Here is a 20,488-nt window from a genome sequence, read left to right as displayed (position 1 = left end):
AAAACAGTATTATAGTTGTTGGTATGAAGCTGTTAAAACACGCACACACAACAACAACAACAACAACAACAAAGGTTTGAGTTCTGACATTGTACCAAAACTGAAGATGAATTATTGGATGAATGTATAAATCATTTCAAGATGATTTCAGAAAAAAAATATGATTGTGAAGGTTTTGAGAATAGTCAGAAGACATAATTAAGCTGCTTCAATGAAAAAAAAAAAAAAAAAGATTAAGTGATATGCGGGTAAGAACAAAGAACATGTTTTGTAGCATGCAATTTTCAGCACAAAATTGCTGGGTGCTTCATTTGGTCGTGTCAGCTAACTTTGCGTGATCAAGTATCAAATGAATCTGCGTGATCAATTTTGAAGTATCAAATAAAAATCTGCATGATCAATTTTGAAGTATCAAATAAATCTATATGATCAATTTTGAAGTGTCAAATGAAACGGCGTGGTCGATTTTGTAGTGTCAAATAAATCTGCGTGGTCGATTTTGTAGTGTCAAATAAATCTGCGTGGTCGATTTTGTAGTGTCAAATGAATCTGCGTGGTCGATTTTGTAGTGTCAAATGAATCTGCGTGGTCGATTTTGTAGTGTCAAATAAATCTGCGTGGTCGATTTTGTAGTGTCAAATGAATCTGCGTGGTTGATTTTGTAGTGTCAAATAAATCTGCGTGGTCGATTTTTTAGTGTCAAATGAATCTGCGTGGTCGATTTTGTAGTGTCAAATAAATCTAAACATATAATTCTGGCATACCAAAGAAGTCTGTGTGATTGATTCTGAAGTATCAAATAAGTCTCTGTATTTAGTCATAAAGTATCAAAATTAATAGTCTTACAACTTTCATGACGATGAAGTATTATGCGACTGATTCCGATGAAAGATTTTAGCCACAGCTAATTCGGCGCATCAGCTCAGTAAGCAATGGAAACATCTCATTCCAAACAACCAGCCGATATTTTCTCCTCCACTAGATCTTGAGTGGTGGTCTGGACGCTAGTCATTCGGATGAGACGATAAACCGAGGTCCCGTGTGCAGCATGCACTTAGCGCACGTAAAAGAACCCACGGCAACAAAAGGGTTGTTCCTGACAAAATTCTGTAGAAAAACCCACTTCGATAGGAAAAACAAATAAAACTGCACGCTGGAAAAAATACAAAAAAAATGGGTGGCGCTGTAGTGTAGCGACGCGCTCTCCCTGGGGACAGCAGCCCGAATTTCACACAGAGAAATTTGTTGTGATAAAAAGAAAGAAATACTAATACAGTTTTAAAAAGGAAGGGCTGCCCCCTCTTTTCCTCCTGCCTGGACGTGGAACGAGTATCACTGGTGATCTCTGCGGCCAGTCCAGTTGTCACTGAAGCGCCTGTCCCTTGGAAGAGGCAAAGCTGGTCTCCTCAGTGGACGCTGTTTTCACCACACACTCAGAGCATGACGGCCTTTCTGGCTCAGAAGATGTGGACACCTGTGGCCGAGGTGTGGACACCTGTGCCCGACATGTGGACATCTCTGGTTCAGAAGTCAGGGACCTTTCTCGCCTATGAAGCGGAATCACCTGTTGCTGCTGTTGCTGTACGGAGTACCTGCCCCGTCTGCCGAAGGTTTGCAGGCAGAAGGCCCGCACGTCAGGATCCCGGGCCGGGTACATGATGAAGATGACTAAGCCCTGGATGGCGGTGGTGCAGGTAAAGAGGTACTGGAAGACCAGGCGGGCGTCCTCCACGGCGAAGAAGGCGAAGACCCAGCTGAGACCTGGAACAGGGAGGTGGGGAACGTTCGGATGGTTCAGTGTGAACGTGGAGTCTGCTTCTTTGGTCTGAATGGAGAGACAGACAGACAGACAGACAGACAGAGACACAGAGAGAGAAACACACACACACACAAAGAGAAACAGAGAGAGAGAGAGAGAGAGAGAGAGGGAAACACACACACACAAAGAGAAACACACACACACACACACACACACACACAGAGAAACAGAGAGAGAGACAGAGAGAGAAACACACATACACAAAGAGAAACAGAGAGAGAGACAGAGACAGAGAGAGAGAGAGAAACACACACACACACAAAGAGAAACAGAGAGAGAGAGAAACAGAGACAGAGAGAGAGAGGGAGAGAGTGAGAAACAGAGAGAGAGACAGAGAGAGGGAGAGAGAGAGTATCACACATTGAGACATTTATAGTCCGCCGAGAGACATTGCAGGGATGTGGTACTTGGCAAAGGAAGTGAGAGACGAGCTACGTCACGACTATCAGTGACAAGCACATGACCTGATGCATGCAGAAAGACCAGCGTCAGACCAGTCAGTCTGAGCGGAAGGCGTGGTGATCTCTGTATTCCGTCACAAACCATTGGAATGGCGGCAGCGACATAGCGACAGCGGCTGAAAGAGTTTGAAAACCGTCTCCATTATAAAACCACACTTCTCTGACAAACAAGTGGCAAAACTACTTGAGGGGGGTTCCGTAGAGGAAACGAGGAAAGGATACTACCCAGTTCTTTTCAAAAAGCTGTGACGAACAGAACTGAAAAAGAGAAAGGAGAGGTGGGAGTAACTCACTGCTAGTGAGTGCCAATGGCCGTGAAGGCCAAGGAAGGTAGATCTGTTATATATATATATATATATATATATATATATATATATATATATATATATTTACCACTGTCCAGTTTCATTGCAATGACAGTTAAATTTGCTGTTAGGTTTTCCATTGGGTCTCTTGAACTAAGCACTAGCTGTTACGTATTATTATCATGTGCCATTGAAGGAATGAAAGCATTTTGATAGGAAAGGGAAACAATGCTGGTAGATTATTTTTCAAATTAGATAATGCCCCTGCCCCCCTACGCCCCCCCACCCCTCCCTCCTCCCTCTCTCAAATGTAAAAATAATGTTCTTTTGACTTCAATCCTTATTTCAATTTTTTGGTATTAATAGTATCGAAAAAAAATCTGGCTTTTCCACAAAGGGTCACCCCATCATATCTTGTTCAGTGTACCTGGTATTTACACAAAGGTGTCACCCCATCATATCTTGTTCAGTGTATCTGGTATTTCCACAAGAGGGGTCACCCCATCATATCTTGTTCAGTGTACCTGGTATTTCCACAAGAGGGGTCACCCAATCCAATCCTGTTCAGTGCCCGTCAGCTCATAATTCTCACAGGGAGCAATACCAAACTCCCTGTGCTCAACAGTATCTTCACAGATCTCAGTTGGGTGTTGACTATCTCTAAGCACATGATTCTGGCGCAATTTCTTCAGTAAAGGTGCATGAGGTAAACGGTTGCTGCGATTTCTATGTCTTTAGTCTAAGGCTATGCCCTTTACGCACAGGAAATTGCAGGTGTACCCTTTTGGCCGCTACATGTTTGACGTAGCCTCAGACTGGCCTTTATCACAGCTAATGCATTTCATACTGAGAACTTTAGCCTCGGACATAGGAAATAATCCTGCACTTAGGCTTTGTCTCTTTTCATGCATTGGACACCAGAGCAACCTGAATGTTAGAAAAAGGTTTAATCAATATATCTGGCTGATTACACATTAGTATTATTGGTATTATTGATTTTTAAAAATCAGTAATTAGTTTTAAGGTATCATACAGTATTTCATACCCTCCCAGAGCTGCAGCCTTAGGGACTAGTTGGCCTTTGGGAACCATCGCATTGCCGACCGTCCCAAAACCCTCTTGGCCCAGAGAGTGGGGATGTAACTTGGTCATGACATTCTCCACTATAATCATTCTAGCCCAAATATTTAGTTGGGACAGCAGTTGCCTCCTCTGCTGTTCTTATGGTCATAGTCGGACACAACTGACAATCTTATATATATATATATATATGATTGTATATATGGTATACTAGTTGTACAATTTTACATATGTGATGGTGTATGTGAAAATCATGGATAATGGTCAAAATTCACAAAATGATATAATCTTTTATCTGAAAGTAGAGAGAATTCTGAATAACACGCAGAAAATAGAATTCAAGTATCTTTATTAGTTTCTGAGATACATGCATTTGAGTCTCGTGATGATCACAAACGTACTTCTGAGAAAACGAGTTCGCTGTTTCCCACTCTTGGTCACCAATTCCCAATGGGAAAACATCAAAATAAAGCACTAATACTTTATATTTCTTTATAATACTTGGAAATTTAATATAAAAAGAATCATAGAATCTGAATAACCAAAATACTCAAATTTGATATTTTCACCCCTTGTCAATTTCACAGCGTGTTACGTGAAATTTACTCCAGCGACCTATCCATGATTTTCGCGTGCGGCGTCACATATTATTATATTATTGACATATTATTGAGCAGTTGGAAAGAGCATTTCAACCATCCACTGTTCCAGCATTCCCCTTCATGCCCTCCCCCCAGTGTGTCCTCCCATGCTGGTGACCAGGGTCAGAGAATAACAGCTGAAGAAAATGCTGTTCTGTGACTGAAATTAGAGCCCACGTTTCTCTTATTTTACAGCTTCCTGGTGAAGCCCAGGGGGTGTTACTTTGAAGAGCGAGTTTTAAGATAGATGCTATCAGTGGACAGCGGTTGGTGTGGAGTTTGTGTGTGTGTGTGTGTGTGTGTGTGTGTGTGTGTGTGTCTGTCTGTCTGTCTGTCTGTCTGTGTGGATGTGTGTCTATATCTGTATGTGTGTGTATGTGTGTGAGAGAGTGAGGTATGCGCATACATGTATTTGTGTGCATATGTGAGAGAGAGAAAGTAAGAGAGGAATAGGTATTTGCATGAGAGAGAGAGAGAGAGAGAGAGAGAGAGAGAGAGAGAGACAGACAGACAGACAGACAGACAGACAGAGACAGAGAGACAGGGTGACCTACCCAGCACCACAAAACAGCTGATGGAGGCACGGACACCTATGAGAGTGTAACTGGAGCCGCCACTGCTGATCTTGGGCCGACGACAGATGCTGATCACGACCAACACATAGATGACGATGTTGGTGGTGACGATGATGGCGACAGGCACCAGGAAGGCGTAGTAAAAAGGCGTCAGCGACATCCAGCAACTGAATGAAGCACAACACAAAAGAAGATGCTTTTCCCTTTGGTAATGTACTGATATACAGTTTACAGAATACTGGAGTGCACAAAGACCTGACCACACCTGAGAAAAACTTCGGATATTTTCCAACAGGACAAGCTCTGGGTGCCGGGAAAGACTCCATACCAGGCTGGAATTAGAGCTGCCCCTGCCCCCTCCCCCAAGCGTGCAGGCAGGTTTATGCAGCAACTCCTGAGCCATCTCTAGGGCATTAGGGGGTCTAATGGTCCCAGCCTGAGTCTTGCTTCCTAAGGAAGGCCAGCAGAGATGGAGGAGCTGTCTCCGCCCAGTTTACTCAGTCAGGCAGGGTTCTGACTCAGCAAAATGAGAGTTGAGTTCCGCCTGGTCCCCTGACGAACAAGAGACCTGTCTCCTGGGAAGAGCGAGGAATAGCATACTATGAACTTTCTTCAGTGTCTTAGTTGGTCTGGCCATCTTCTGTATCATCTGTGTTAGTCTGACCATCTGTATCATCTGTGTCAGTCTGACCATCTGTATCATCTGTGTCAGTCTGACCATCTGTATCATCTGTGTTAGTCTGACCATCTTCTGTATCATCTGTGTCAGTCTGACCATCTTCTGTATCATCTGTGTTAGTCCGACCATCTGTATCATCTGTGTCAGTCTGACCATCTTCTGTATCATCTGTGTTAGTCCGACCATCTGTATCATCTGTGTTAGCCTGACCATCTTCTGTGTCATCTGTGTTAGTCTGACCATCTTCTGTATCATCTGTGTCAGTCTGACCATCTGTATCATCTGTGTCAGTCTGACCATCTGTATCATCTGTGTTAGTCTGACCATCTGTATCACCTGTGTTAGTCTGACCATCTTCTGTATCATCTGTGTTAGTCTGACCATCTTCTGTGTCATCTGTGTTAGTCTGACCATCTGTATCATCTGTGTTAGTCTGACCATCTTCTGTATCATCTGTGTTAGTCTGACCATCTGTATCATCTGTGTCAGTCTGACCATCTTCTGTATCATCTGTGTTAGTCTGACCATCTTCTGTGTCATCTGTGTTAGCCTGACCATCTTCTGTGTCATCTGTGTCAGTCTGACCATCTGTATCATCTGTGTCAGTCTGACCATCTGTATCATCTGTGTCATCTGTGTCAGTCTGACCATCTTCTGTATCATCTGTGTTAGTCCGACCATCTGTATCATCTGTGTCAGTCTGACCATCTGTATCATCTGTGTTAGTCTGACCATCTGTATCATCTGTGTCAGTCTGACCATCTTCTGTATCATCTGTGTCAGTCTGACCATCTGTATCATCTGTGTCAGTCTGACCATCTGTATCATCTGTGTCAGTCTGACCATCTTCTGTGTCATCTGTGTTAGTCCGACCATCTGTATCATCTGTGTCAGTCTGACCATCTTCTGTGTCATCTGTGTTAGTCTGACCATCTGTATCATCTGTGTCAGTCTGACCATCTGTATCATCTGTGTTAGTCTGACCATCTGTATCATCTGTGTCAGTCTGACCATCTTCTGTATCATCTGTGTTAGTCTGACCATCTGTATCATCTGTGTTAGTCTGACCATCTGTATCATCTGTGTCAGTCTGACCATCTTCTGTGTCATCTGTGTTAGTCTGACCATCTGTATCATCTGTGTCAGTCTGACCATCTGTATCATCTGTGTTAGTCTGACCATCTGTATCATCTGTGTCAGTCTGACCATCTTCTGTGTCATCTGTGTTAGTCTGACCATCTTCTGTGTCATCTGTGTTAGTCTGACCATCTGTATCATCTGTGTCAGTCTGACCATCTGTATCATCTGTGTTAGCCTGACCATCTTCTGTGTCATCTGTGTTAGTCTGACCATCTGTATCATCTGTGTTAGCCTGACCATCTGTATCATCTGTGTTAGTCTGACCATCTGTATCATCTGTGTCAGTCTGACCATCTTCTGTGTCATCTGTGTTAGTCTGACCATCTGTATCATCTGTGTTAGTCTGACCATCTTCTGTGTCATCTGTGTTAGTCTGACCATCTGTATCATCTGTGTCAGTCTGACCATCTTCTGTGTCACCTGTGTCAGTCTGACCATCTGTATCATCTGTGTTAGCCTGACCATCTGTATCATCTGTGTCAGTCTGACCATCTTCTGTGTCACCTGTGTCAGTCTGACCATCTGTATCATCTGTGTTAGTCTGACCATCTTCTGTGTCACCTGTGTCAGTCTGACCATCTGTATCATCTGTGTCAGTCTGACCATCTGTATCATCTGTGTTAGTCTGACCATCTTCTGTGTCACCTGTGTCAGTCTGACCATCTGTATCATCTGTGTCAGTCTGACCATCTGTATCATCTGTGTCAGTCTGACCATCTTCTGTGTCATCTGTGTCAGTCTGACCATCTGTATCATCTGTGTCAGTCTGACCATCTGTATCATCTGTGTTAGCCTGACCATCTGTATCATCTGTGTCAGTCTGACCATCTGTATCATCTGTGTCAGTCTGACCATCTGTATCATCTGTGTCAGTCTGACCATCTGTATCATCTGTGTTAGCCTGACCATCTGTATCATCTGTGTCAGTCTGACCATCTGTATCATCTGTGTCAGTCTGACCATCTTCTGTATCATCTGTGTTAGTCTGACCATCTGTATCATCTGTCTTAGTCTGACCATCTTCTGTGTCATCTGTGTTAGTCCGACCATCTGTATCATCTGTGTTAGTCCGACCATCTGTATCATCTGTGTTAGCCTGACCATCTGTATCATCTGTGTTAGTCTGACCATCTGTATCATCTGTGTTAGTCTGACCATCTTCTGTATCATGTGTGTCAGTCTGACCATCTGTATCATCTGTGTCAGTCTGACCATCTGTATCATCTGTGTCAGTCTGACCATCTGTATCATCTGTGTCAGTCTGACCATCTTCTGTATCATGTGTGTCAGTCTGACCATCTGTATCATCTGTGTCAGTCTGACCATCTGTGTCATCTGTGTCAGTCTGACCATCTGTGTCATCTGTGTCAGTCTGACCATCTTCTGTATCATGTGTGTCAGTCTGACCATCTGTATCATCTGTGTTAGCCTGACCATCTGTATCATCTGTGTTAGTCCGACCATCTGTATCATCTGTGTCAGTCTGACCATCTGTATCATCTGTGTTAGTCCGACCATCTGTATCATGTGTGTCAGTCTGACCATCTGTATCATCTGTGTTAGCCTGACCATCTGTATCATCTGTGTTAGTCCGACCATCTGTATCATCTGTGTCAGTCTGACCATCTGTATCATCTGTGTTAGTCCGACCATCTGTATCATCTGTGTCAGTCTGACCATCTGTATCATCTGTGTTAGTCCGACCATCTGTATCATCTGTGTCAGTCTGACCATCTTCTGTATCATCTGTGTTAGTCTGACCATCTGTATCATCTGTGTCAGTCTGACCATCTGTATCATCTGTGTTAGTCTGACCATCTGTATCATCTGTGTTAGCCTGACCATCTTCTGTGTCATATGTGTTAGCCTGACCATTAATCTGACCATCTTCTGTGTCATATGTGTTAGTCTGATCGTTAGTCTGACCATCTTCTGTGTCGTCTGTGTTAGTCTGACCATCGTCTGTATCATCTGTGTCAGTCTGACCATCTGTATCATCTGTGTTAGCCTGACCATTTTCTGTATCATATGTGTTAGCCCGAGTCAGTCTGAACAGCTTCTTCAGGAACAGAGACCACTCTGATGTGCAAGCACCCATGCAGGCATGGTATTCTGGAGATCAACCCAGTGGGAAGCAAGGAAGGACCACTCAGACACCTGATAATGAGGCTGCAGGCAGTGACCACCCCCCCTTGTCCCCCATGCTTAAGGGGATGACTGATGAAGAGTGGCGGAACTAAAAGTCCAGTCATGTCTGTGAACTGGGGTCTGTGCATCAGCATGTCTGTGAACTGGGGTCTGTGCATCACCATGTCTGTGAACTGGGGTCTGTGCATCAGCATGTCTGTGAACTGGGATGCTGTACATCACCATGTCTGTGAACTGGGGTGTTATGCATCAGCATGTCTATGAACTGGGTTCTGTGCATCAGCATGTCTGTGAACTGGGGTCTGTGCATCAGCATGTCTGTGAACTGCGGTGCTGTACATCACCATGTCTATGAACTGGGGTCTGTGCATCAGCATGTCTGTGAACTGGGATGCTGTACATCACCATGTCTGTGAACTGGGGTGTTATGCATCACCATGTCTGTGAACTTGGGTTTACACCCAGTTGTCTCTCAAGACTACAGGTGATTGAGGAGGCAGAAACTCCTGGCTTTTGCTGATTGATCAGTCATAGCGGGAGGGAGGTGCTGGTAACACTGCATTCTGGGGAAAGCGGTGTTGGGCTGAGACTGGAGGGGGGTAGTGGTGGGGGTCTGGTCCGGGTTCTCCGTGCAGCCCAACATGTCCCAGGGGAGAACCTCAGTACGGGCAGGAGAGGGCAAGCCATCCGTGAGTGCCTGGCACCCTGTGAAGCCAGGTCAGAAGGGTGTAAGGTACGACCTGTGTGTCCAACCCATCAGCAGACAGACGGCTGACAGCCCGGAAATGCCTGCCACACACTGGTGTCCCTCTGCAGAGGAAACCCGCAGGACAGCAGGGTCGTCGCAACGAGCTGGTCTCCCCCCAGGGCGGAGGGGGTGGGATAGCGAAAGGGTCGCCTGCCACGTACCCCCCTCCATCCGTAGACCCATGGTACTGGGGGGAGGGAGGTCAGATAGTGGTGTCATGCACCTCACCTCTCACTAGCTGTACCCTCCTGCAGGAACCAGAGGTCCCAGGGGAAGAGGGCCGGAACGCCAGGATCACACGACCAGTGTCCCCTCCCGTGAGGAACCTGTGGTGCTCTGACCTGGGGTGGGTTGACAGAGAGGTGTCTGCCTGAGGTCAGGGCTTTCTCCTCCACTGAGGGAAGCGAAGCAGGGGACTCAACACAGGAGAGGGGAAGGGACAGAGCCGTGCCACCACTGAGGGAAGCGAAGCAGGGGACTCAACACAGGACAGGGGAAGGGACAGAGCCGTGCCACCACTGAGGGGAGCGAAGCAGGGGACTCAACACAGGACAGGGGAAGGGACAGAGCCGTGCCACCACTGAGGGGAGCGAAGCAGGGGACTCAACACAGGAGAGGGGAAGGGACAGAGCCGTGCCACCACTGAGGGGAGCGAAGCAGGGGACTCAACACAGGACAGGGGAAGGGACAGAGCCGTGCCACCACTGAGGGAAGCAAAGCAGGGGACTCAACACAGGACAGGGGAAGGGACAGAGCCGTGCCACCACTGAGGGAAGCAAAGCAGGGGACTCAACACAGGACAGGGGAAGGGACAGAGCCGTGCCACCACTGAGGGGAGCGAAGCAGGGAACTCAACACAGGACAGGGGAAGGGACAGAGCCGTGCCACCACTGAGGGAAGCGAAGCACGGGACTCAACACAGGACAGGGGAAGGGACAGAGCCGTGCCACCACTGAGGGAAGCGAAGCAGGGGACTCAACACAGGACAGGGGAAGGGACAGAGCCGTGCCACCACTGAGGGGAGCGAAGCAGGGGACTCAACACAGGACAGGGGAAGGGACAGAGCCGTGCCACCACTGAGGGGAGCGAAGCAGGGGACTCAACACAGGACAGGGGAAGGGACAGAGCCGTGCCACCACTGAGAGCAGTCGCAGTGCACTGCTGGCAGGGAAGGGAGGTCACCCAGTGCCTGAAAGGGTATGTCCCGCCCCACCCCACAAGCGGCAACACCAGGGGCACGACCCTTCCCTAAACCCTCCTCCAACTGGAATGACTTGGGGTGCGGGGTGGGGGGCAGGACCTTGCTTCCCCTCAGACCCCTTCCTGGCTGATTCTCTAGGTCGAGTCCTCTCTCCGCGATCTGTCCCAAGAGACAGGTCTTCCTGGTCACAAACAGGACCCAGACACTCCGGACCTGGGTCAGAAAAATGAAACAACCCAGTCTCTTGGGTTCGACCATCACAGGGTGGAGTGCGAGGTATAACAACTGGTACCCGGTTGGTCCTGATATTATGGTCCTGATATCAGGGCCTTTAGTTATCCCTTTACATCACTCTGAATGACCTTATGCAGGGTCAGAAACAGGCACAGTGGTTTTCTCCCCCTGAACCCTTTGTTTAGTTGTGAGTTTGATCCTCTGCTCTTTATTGCTACCAGACCAACACGACCAACAGTACCACACAGCTCCTTACACGGGTGCAGAAATACACTTTATCTCGTCAATAATGTTAGGAATCTATAAAAACTGAAAACCACCCCCAGGAAGTTGCAGGAGATAATGAACTTACTATCTGTCTCCTCCATGGTACAGCTCCACGTCGATTGCAGACACAATGATAACTGGCAGGGCTGGCAGACCTACACACACACACACACACATACACACGCGCACACACACACACACACACACACACACACACACACACACACGCACACACACACACACACACACACATCAGACTATTGTAAGGCAATATTATGTAATGACTTGAGCTTTGTCAGAATTAGACTGACTCATTGTATATGAACTCACTTGTGCCTTGTCAAATCATTATTTCAGAAGATGTTGATGTATATACATGTGCACTCACACCCACACGCCTGCTCAGATCTCTCTCTCTCTCTCTCTCTCTCTCTGTATATATAAGATATATAATATAAGATTAGAAAAATAATTGCAGTTCGGCAACTCGCTGTCCCTTGTCTCACCCCAAGCGACCAGTCCAGCCTTCAGCATGAAGCGTGGTGTGGAAGGTCGTCTCCTGCCCTTGAACAGCATGACGTAATGCAGCGCCCCCTGGACCAGCATCCAGAGGAAGGTGACCAGGATGAAGTAGTGCAGCAAGATGGCCACCAGCAGGCAGGTCACGTGACTCCCCACACGCTTCACCCCGGCCAGGAAGATGACCCAGGAGATCAGCATGGCCAGCGACAGGTTGAACAAAGCCTGCTGGGGGAGGCTTTTGTGCAGCTTCCTGTCGGCACGAGGAAACATGGGTTACACAGAGAAACAAAATGAACAGGTAATTTGCCACAACAGTACTTTCATGTAACATTCTTACCATGACCCACTGATGCAGTGTCTAGCATGGACTGACTTCCTTATCCTGTACAAAATAAGGTATGCGTGTGATAAAAGATCTAAATGTAGATTATAACCAACGGGGAAAAAAAAAAAACCGAAACAAAATCGAAAGCAGATGCAAGTAAAGCAGCTCCCTCCATGCAGAGACGTCAGTTGCGTTAAATGACAATAATTTTCCCCAAATGTACAAGGACAGTTGTAGAGGAGGGTGGAGGGGAGGGGTTTTATGTGAGCAGGACAGTATGTTGGATTGAATGTAACGAAACGAACATAGCGAAAACGATGCATGTACAGTTGCTTCCCTTGTATGGTGACTCCACCTCCCCTTACTCCCCAAAGCCCACCCCATCCCATGGGCTGAGAGAGAAGACAGCTAGCTCCCTCAAGCCTTCTCACCCTCCCCGCACACACCCCATCCCAACACCCTCCTGATAATCCCCAGGAATTTCGCAGAGGGAAAGGTGGGAGATGTCCTCCGGACTCACCTGACAAATATGAAGGCGAGGAGAGTGAGGAACAAGGCACCAATGGAGACTGTCAAACCCCCCATGGTGACTGAGCTGAGGATGCTCTCGTGACGTTTCTTCACACTTTGACCGTAGAAGTCCTGAAAATACAGACAGACACTCTGTTCATGTCTGCCTCCGTGTGTGTGTGTGTGTGTGTGTGTGTGTAGAGAGAGAGAGAGAGAGAGAGAGAGAGAGAGAGAGAGGTCTGGCTCCACGAATGACTGGACACCACCAACGACTCAGCAGCGGTGCACGGTCTCCTGTGGTGTGTGGCCTTATGGTGACCTGCCATTGACGGCTACCTGCGTACTGCTGGCACAACCACAGCGGCAGACAGCTTCTGGGTGTTGCTCTGTGTGTGTGTGTGTGAAGGACTAGGAGTGAGCCTCATGGGGGAGGTAGGCTGTCACTGAAAACCGTGTCATGGGGGGGTTGTCACTGAAAACCGTGTCATGGGGGAGGTAGGCTGTCACTGAAAACCGTGTCATCGGGGAGAGGGGTTGTCACTGAAAACCGTGTCATGGGGGAGGTAGGCTGTCACTGAAAACCGTGTCATGGGGGAGAGGGGTTGTCACTGAAAACCGTGTCATGAGGGAGGGGGTTGTCACTGAAAACCGTGTCATGAGGGAGGGGGTTGTCACTGAAAACCGTGTCATGGGGGGGTTGTCACTGAAAACCGTGTCATGTGGGAGGGAGGTTGTCACTGAAAACCGTGTCATGAGGGAGGGGGTTGTCACTGAAAACCGTGTCATGAGGGAGGGGGTTGTCACTGAAAACCGTGTCATGGGGGAGAGGGGTTGTCACTGAAAACCGTGTCATGGGGGAGAGGGGTTGTCACTGAAAACCGTGTCATGGGGGAGAGGGGTTGTCACTGAAAACCGTGTCATGGGGGAGAGGGGTTGTCACTGAAAACCGTGTCATGGGGGAGGGGGTTGTCACTGAAAACCGTGTCATGAGGGAGGGGGTTGTCACTGAAAACCGTGTCATGGGGGGGTTGTCACTGAAAACCGTGTCATGGGGGAGGGAGGTTGTCACTGAAAACCGTGTCATGGGGGAGGGAGGTTGTCACTGAAAACCGTGTCATGGGGGGGTTGTCACTGAAAACCGTGTCATGGGGGAGGTAGGCTGTCACTGAAAACCGTGTCATGGGGGAGGGAGGTTGTCACTGAAAACCGTGTCATGGGGGGGTTGTCACTGAAAACCGTGTCATGGGGGAGGGAGGTTGTCACTGAAAACCGTGTCATGGGGGAGGGAGGTTGTCACTGAAAACCGTGTCATGGGGGAGGGAGGTTGTCACTGAAAACCGTGTCATGGGGGAGGGAGGTTGTCACTGAAAACCGTGTCATGGGGGGGTTGTCACTGAAAACCGTGTCATGGGGGAGGGAGGTTGTCACTGAAAACCGTGTCATGGGGGAGGGAGGTTGTCACTGAAAACCGTGTCATGGGGGAGGGAGGTTGTCACTGAAAACCGTGTCATGGGGGAGGGAGGTTGTCACTGAAAACCGTGTCATGGGGGGGTTGTCACTGAAAACCGTGTCATGGGGGAGGGAGGTTGTCACTGAAAACCGTGTCATATGGAGGAGGTTGTCACTGAAAACCGTGTCATGAGGGAGGGGTTTGTCACTGAAAACCGTGTCATGGGGGGTGGGGGGTTGTCACTGAAAACCGTGTCATGAGGGAGGGGGTTGTCACTGAAAACCGTGTCATGGGGAGGGGGGTTGTCACTGAAAACCGTGTCATGGGGAGGGGGGTTGTCACTGAAAAATGTGTCATATCAGGGGGTTGTCACTGAAAATAGTGTCATAGGGAGGGGGTTTGTCACTGAAAATAGTGTCATAGGGAGGGGGTTTGTCACTGAAAATAGTGTCATAGGGAGGGAGGTTGTCAGAGTAGTATAACACACAAAGGAAGAACTAAGGAAGGATGCTGACATCGTTCCTTGTCACTGATGACAACTGCAAAGGATATCTCTACCAAAAAAAAAAAAAAAACAAAAAAAAAAACAAAAAAAAAATCTTAGCATTTGCTGTTCAGCTGTCCTTTAGTCTCTCTGTCTCTCTCAAACACCGTACACAGACAAACACACATACTAACACTCACACACACACACACACACACACACACACACACACTGACCATGAGTATCGCAAAGTTGGTAAGATGGTTGCAGAGACACACGGTTTTCTCAGCCACGAAGCGTTCCAAGTGGCATCCCTCCGTGGACCATGCTCCCCTGCCCTCCCTCTCTGCAAAGTCCCAGAACACACACTGCGTCCGCTCCCTCCGCTCTGCTTCCGACCTGGTGCTGATGGTCTGCAATGGAAACACAGAAAGCGACAGAGACCAGTCAGTATCCACAGCACAGTTTCCTGGCCATCTCTCTGTCTCTGTCTGTCTGTCTGTCGATTTGTCTGTCTGTATATCTATATATCTGTCGATTTGTCTGTCTGTATATCTATATATCTCTCGGTTTGTCTATCTGTCTGTATATCTGTCTGTAGCTCTCTCTCTCTCTCTCTCTCCTTTGTTTGTGTGTGCAAGCGCCTCGGTCCTCGGTCGGCGAACCTGCACTCGCATTCACACACACACACACACACACACACACCATACCTGCAGTGGCTGAAAGACAGTGGTGACGTTATCCTGGCCAAACTGGGCCAGGTCCGTCACAGGTTGACCATCCACTGTGATCCTCAGAGAGATCACTTTGCTGTTGAGTCTGGCCCTGGCTGTCGGCCTGTCCTCTGTGGTCTGGGTCTGGGACGTGTCTGTGTCTGCTGTGTCTGCTTGCTCGACCGTTCGGAACAGACTGGTCTGTGTGATCACGCTGGCTGACAGTCTGACGTCACTGCCAGGGTTGGCTGAAATGGTGAAGGACTTCAAAGATGGGACTGAGACGGCCATGTGTGTGTGTGTGTGTTTGTTTGTGAGACAGTGAGAGAGAGACAGATAGACACAGAGAGAGAGACAGAGAGACAGAGACAGACAGACAGACAGACAGAGAGACAGAGAGCGAGGCAGAGAGAGAGAGAGAGAGTGAGAGACACTTCTCCACATCTTAACAATCCTTTCTGTCCTTTTCAAAAGAACTGGGAGACATTATTTCCCTCTGCCATATGTTTACCTTCCACAATGTTGTGACCGATCTCCCCAGGCAGCAATACGGCCGTATCCACTTCGGCGTACGCACGGCGATCTGACTGGTTGCTGACGGAGGTGACGTTCACGAGTTCCCCGTCCGATTTCAGCAGAAGCCCCAAGAAAGAGGACGGGGCGGCGGCGGTCAGGTTCCAGACTTGCAGCACGGTGCTGTTGGTCTGCAGGCGAACCGTTCCTTCCGGCAAGGTGACTCTGCCCGCCACTTGTTCCACGGCCACGATCAGCCTGTTGGTGGTGTTGCCCACAGAGTTGGACTCGTGCAACACGGACTGGTTCAGTTCCGCCACTGTGTCCACGATCTTCAGCAGGTGTGTGGCCGTCTGGAACGGGTGTTGCACGGATCAGTGTGGACGTAGAAAGAATAAAACAGCATCAGGTGCATGAAACTCGTTTCCTGTGCTTGCTTGGCTCTCTCTCTCTCTCTCTCTCTCTCTCTCTCTGTCTCTGTCTCTCTCTCTCTGTGTGTGCGTGTGTGTATGTGAGTGTATTTTTGTTGTTTTATTTTGTAGTCACATGCTAAAGTTGTGTGGTGTAAATGATAGGAATACATTTTCTTTATGGGCCAGTGAACTGTGAACAACCTCATGTCAAATCCTGTTATTTCTGTTGCGGTAACTGTCATTATCGATTTTTGAAAATGATATAGATAGGAGCCCCAGCCTGAAGAAGCTGAACTTCGGCGAAAAAGTGCTGCATAAAGACATGCAAGGACTACAGTTGTTTTTATCTTGATACTTTACCACTTGTAGTATTCAGTTTATTTTACAAGGAGTGGAGCCCAAGACCCCAAGACTGTGTGATCGTTATATATATATATATATATATATCAACACAACACTGCAATGTGTCTGTCCTACACACAGCCCGCCTCGCACTGATCAGGTCCGTGGGGACAAACCTCCACACCCAAGTATCACGGACCTGCTGAGAGACGCCCTGAAGCTGGGATGCACGATGAAGGATGTCAGCCACCAACACCACGTCTGCTGCCGTCGTCTCCCCCTGCTGCTCCAGCACCTCTCTGGTTTGGATCACGGTCTGTTGGTTCACTTCTGACTGTGGACACAATGAAGCAGAGCATCAACCCCCACCACCACCACCACCACCACCTCCTCCTCCTCCTCCTCCACCACCACCACCACCACCACCTCCACCTCCACCACCACCACCACCACCTCCTCCTCCACCACCACCACCTCCTCCTCCACCAACAACAACAACACACACACACACACATGCGCGCGCGCACGCGCAGTGATACAGTCAGTTCTACAGTCAATCTTTGGGACAAGGGATTGACCAGAATCAATCATCATTGAGTGATACAGTCAGTTCTACACAGTCAGTCTTTGGGACAAGGGATTGACCAGAATCAATCATCATTGAGTGATACAGTCAGTTCTACAGTCAATCTTTGGGACAAGGGATTGACCAGAATCAATCATCATTGAGTGATACAGTCAGTTCTACAGTCAGTCTTTGGGACAAGGGACTGACCGGAATCAATCATCATTGAGTGATACAGTCAGTGCTACACAGTCAGTCTTTGGGACAAGGGATTGACCAGAATCAATCATCATTGAGTGATACTGTCAGTGATACACAGTCAGTCTTTGGGACAAGGGATTGACCAGAATCAATCATCATTGAGTGATACAGTCAGTTCTACAGTCAGTCTTTGGGACAAGGGATTGACCGGAATCAATCATCATTGAGTGATACAGTCAGTGCTACACAGTCAGTCTTTGGGACAAGGGATTGACCAGAATCAATCATCATTGAGTGATACAGTCAGTTCTACAGTCAATCTTTGGGACAAGGGATTGACCGGAATCAATCATCATTGAGTGATACAGTCAGTGCTACACAGTCAGTCTTTGGGACAAGGGATTGACCAGAATCAATCATCATTGAGTGATACAGTCAGTTCTACAGTCAGTCTTTGGGACAAGGGATTGACCGGAATCAATCATCATTGAGTGATACAGTCAGTTCTACAGTCAGTCTTTGGGACAAGGGATTGACCAGAATCAATCATCATTGAGTGATACAGTCAGTGCTACACAGTCAGTCTTTGGGACAAGGGATTGACCGGAATCAATCATCATTGAGTGATACAGTCAGTGCTACACAGTCAGTCTTTGGGACAAGGGATTGACCAGAATCAATCATCATTGAGTGATACAGTCAGTTCTACAGTCAGTCTTTGGGACAAGGGATTGACCGGAATCAATCATCATTGAGTGATACAGTCAGTGCTACACAGTCAGTCTTTGGGACAAGGGATTGACCAGAATCAATCATCATTGAGTGATACAGTCAGTTCTACAGTCAATCTTTGGGACAAGGGATTGACCGGAATCAATCATCATTGAGTGATACAGTCAGTGCTACACAGTCAGTCTTTGGGACAAGGGATTGACCAGAATCAATCATCATTGAGTGATACAGTCAGTTCTACAGTCAGTCTTTGGGACAAGGGATTGACCGGAATCAATCATCATTGAGTGATACAGTCAGTTCTACAGTCAGTCTTTGGGACAAGGGATTGACCAGAATCAATCATCATTGAGTGATACAGTCAGTGCTACACAGTCAGTCTTTGGGACAAGGGATTGACCAGAATCAATCATCATTGAGTGATACAGTCAGTTCTACAGTCAATCTTTGGGACAAGGGATTGACCGGAATCAATCATCATTGAGTGATACAGTCAGTGCTACACAGTCAGTCTTTGGGACAAGGGATTGACCAGAATCAATCATCATTGAGTGATACAGTCAGTGCTACACAGTCAGTCTCTGGCGAGATTGAGCAGTCTGTCAGAGGTGAGGCGGTGAAATTTGTGCTGAAGGACCACTGTGAGCCCCGCTGCTTCAGCAAAGCCAAGCAGTAACTGTAATGCATGGAGCAGGCTGGAAACCACTCTGCAGTCAGAGGGCAGTCCAGACGATGTGAAAGTGTTCTCCTCAAGGCTGACACACTTCGTGCCACAAGCGATCTAAGAAGGGGTCCTTGGAAAAAGAAAAACGAGGTCACCAGGGCAATGAAAAATGGTGACAGAGTATCCGAGACTCAGTGCAGTGTTTTGAGTCAGCAGACACACACAAGAACAAGTGTCAGCATACAGAGGACATCAAGAAAAGCGACCCACTCAGCACTGAGATCCACATCTTTCACACCTCCTGTCCCATCACTTCAACGTGTCGGTGTGGACGTCAGGAAGTCAGGAAGGGGGAAGGGGAGAGGCTCACCGTCACACTGTAGCACATTCCTTTACCCTCACTTCCGCTACATTGTTTGTCCATCACCACATCACAAGTCATCACCAACAAGCTCAAGAATTGGTATCTACATTACATCATACGTGAGACTTCAGTCTCAGGTACTGGCACTAAGTTCATCTGAATCCAGCTGTGTTTAAAAGAAAGAATGTTTGCTGCAGACTGGAACTTTCAATGAAACACGCACGTCTATTTTCACCATCTACAGTCTGTGACAGAAGCGGCTTGTGAAGACGTGAACACAAACAGATCTTTACTCACTTTAAAAGGATGATGCAATTTTCTTGCATACTGGTAGTCCCTCCACCACTACGTCCTCTTTCCATCACCAACCTCCCCAAACGGAATACATTCCTACAATGTGACAACTTTTGCAAAATGGCTTCTGCTGACCAACAGAATATACTTCATCACGTCATATTGCAACATGGTTTTTTATGATGGAGAAAACACTTGCAGAGTTAGATCGATCAATTAATTGGTTAATTGACTGGTTATCTGACTGAATGAATGGTTCATTGGCTGATGGAAGTTTTGGCACGCTTACAATTTACGTGACAGTTACTTATTAAATACATTTTTTGTAAACTACAGACATGCTAGGAAGGAAAAAAAAAAAAAGAAAAATCAGCCAAAATATGAGGGGAGGAAAGGAAAAATAATCAACGGAAAAAAAAGAAGAAAGAAAACAAGACAAGACAGACAGACAGAAGGAAAGAAGGAAGAAAGAAAGGAAAGAATAATGAAGGAATTACTGAGAAGAAAAGAAGAAAATGAGAAGAAGGAAGAGGAATGGTGAAGAAAAAAGAAGAGAAAGAATTCAACTCACCTCATTCAGCTTTCTCAAGATGCTGGTTTTGTTAAATTCACCCAGTGGGCTAGGTGTTGTCTCCAGAGCTGACAACAATGAACCAGAGATATTACTTCATGTATGAAATTCACTCAGCTACCAATACAGACTACATGATGCTACCAACACTGTTGACACTGCACTGCCTGTCTCTCTGTCTGTCTGTCAGTTCTTCTGTTTGTGTCTGTACATCAACGTGTTTCAAAGGGATGGTTTCACAAGAGACAAGCACCACACAGTTTTACTTTGTGTCTGTACATGAACGTGTTTCAAAGGGATGGTTTCACAAGAGACAAGCACCACACAGTTTTACTTTGTGTCTGTACATGAACGTGTTTCAAAGGGATGGTTTCACAAGAGACAAGCACAACACAGTTTTACTTTTTGTTTCCACATTTTCCGTCTTCGTTTCTCTGTGCCTCTGTGACTGTGTGTGTCTGTACATCTCTGTGTGTGTGTGTGTGTGTGTGTGTGTGTGTGTGTGTGTGTGTGTGTGTGTGTGTGTA

General features: G+C 47.3%; 1 protein-coding gene across 1 annotated transcript in view; it reads right to left on the bottom strand.

Moving 5' to 3' along the window:
* Positions 1-650: 650 nt before the first annotated feature.
* Positions 651-20,488, bottom strand: part of LOC143288270 (uncharacterized) — a 25,671-nt gene continuing 5,833 nt past the window's right edge. Inside the window, exons 5-14 of the mRNA XM_076596618.1 lie at positions 19,962-20,029; positions 16,770-16,904; positions 15,814-16,168; positions 15,300-15,550; positions 14,826-15,002; positions 12,666-12,787; positions 11,805-12,070; positions 11,384-11,453; positions 4,861-5,048; positions 651-1,761 (exon numbers count right to left, since the gene is read on the bottom strand). Of these exons, the coding sequence (XP_076452733.1) occupies positions 1,364-1,761; positions 4,861-5,048; positions 11,384-11,453; positions 11,805-12,070; positions 12,666-12,787; positions 14,826-15,002; positions 15,300-15,550; positions 15,814-16,168; positions 16,770-16,904; positions 19,962-20,029 (2,030 nt within the window). The 3' untranslated portion in view covers positions 651-1,363. The remainder of the gene's footprint in view (positions 1,762-4,860; positions 5,049-11,383; positions 11,454-11,804; positions 12,071-12,665; positions 12,788-14,825; positions 15,003-15,299; positions 15,551-15,813; positions 16,169-16,769; positions 16,905-19,961; positions 20,030-20,488) is intronic.

This window comes from Babylonia areolata, chromosome 12, assembly GCF_041734735.1.
Source record: "Babylonia areolata isolate BAREFJ2019XMU chromosome 12, ASM4173473v1, whole genome shotgun sequence".
Taxonomy (NCBI): domain Eukaryota; kingdom Metazoa; phylum Mollusca; class Gastropoda; order Neogastropoda; family Buccinidae; genus Babylonia; species Babylonia areolata.
Note: the sequence above shows the minus strand (reverse complement) of the source record. Positions and strands in the feature narration are given on the sequence as shown.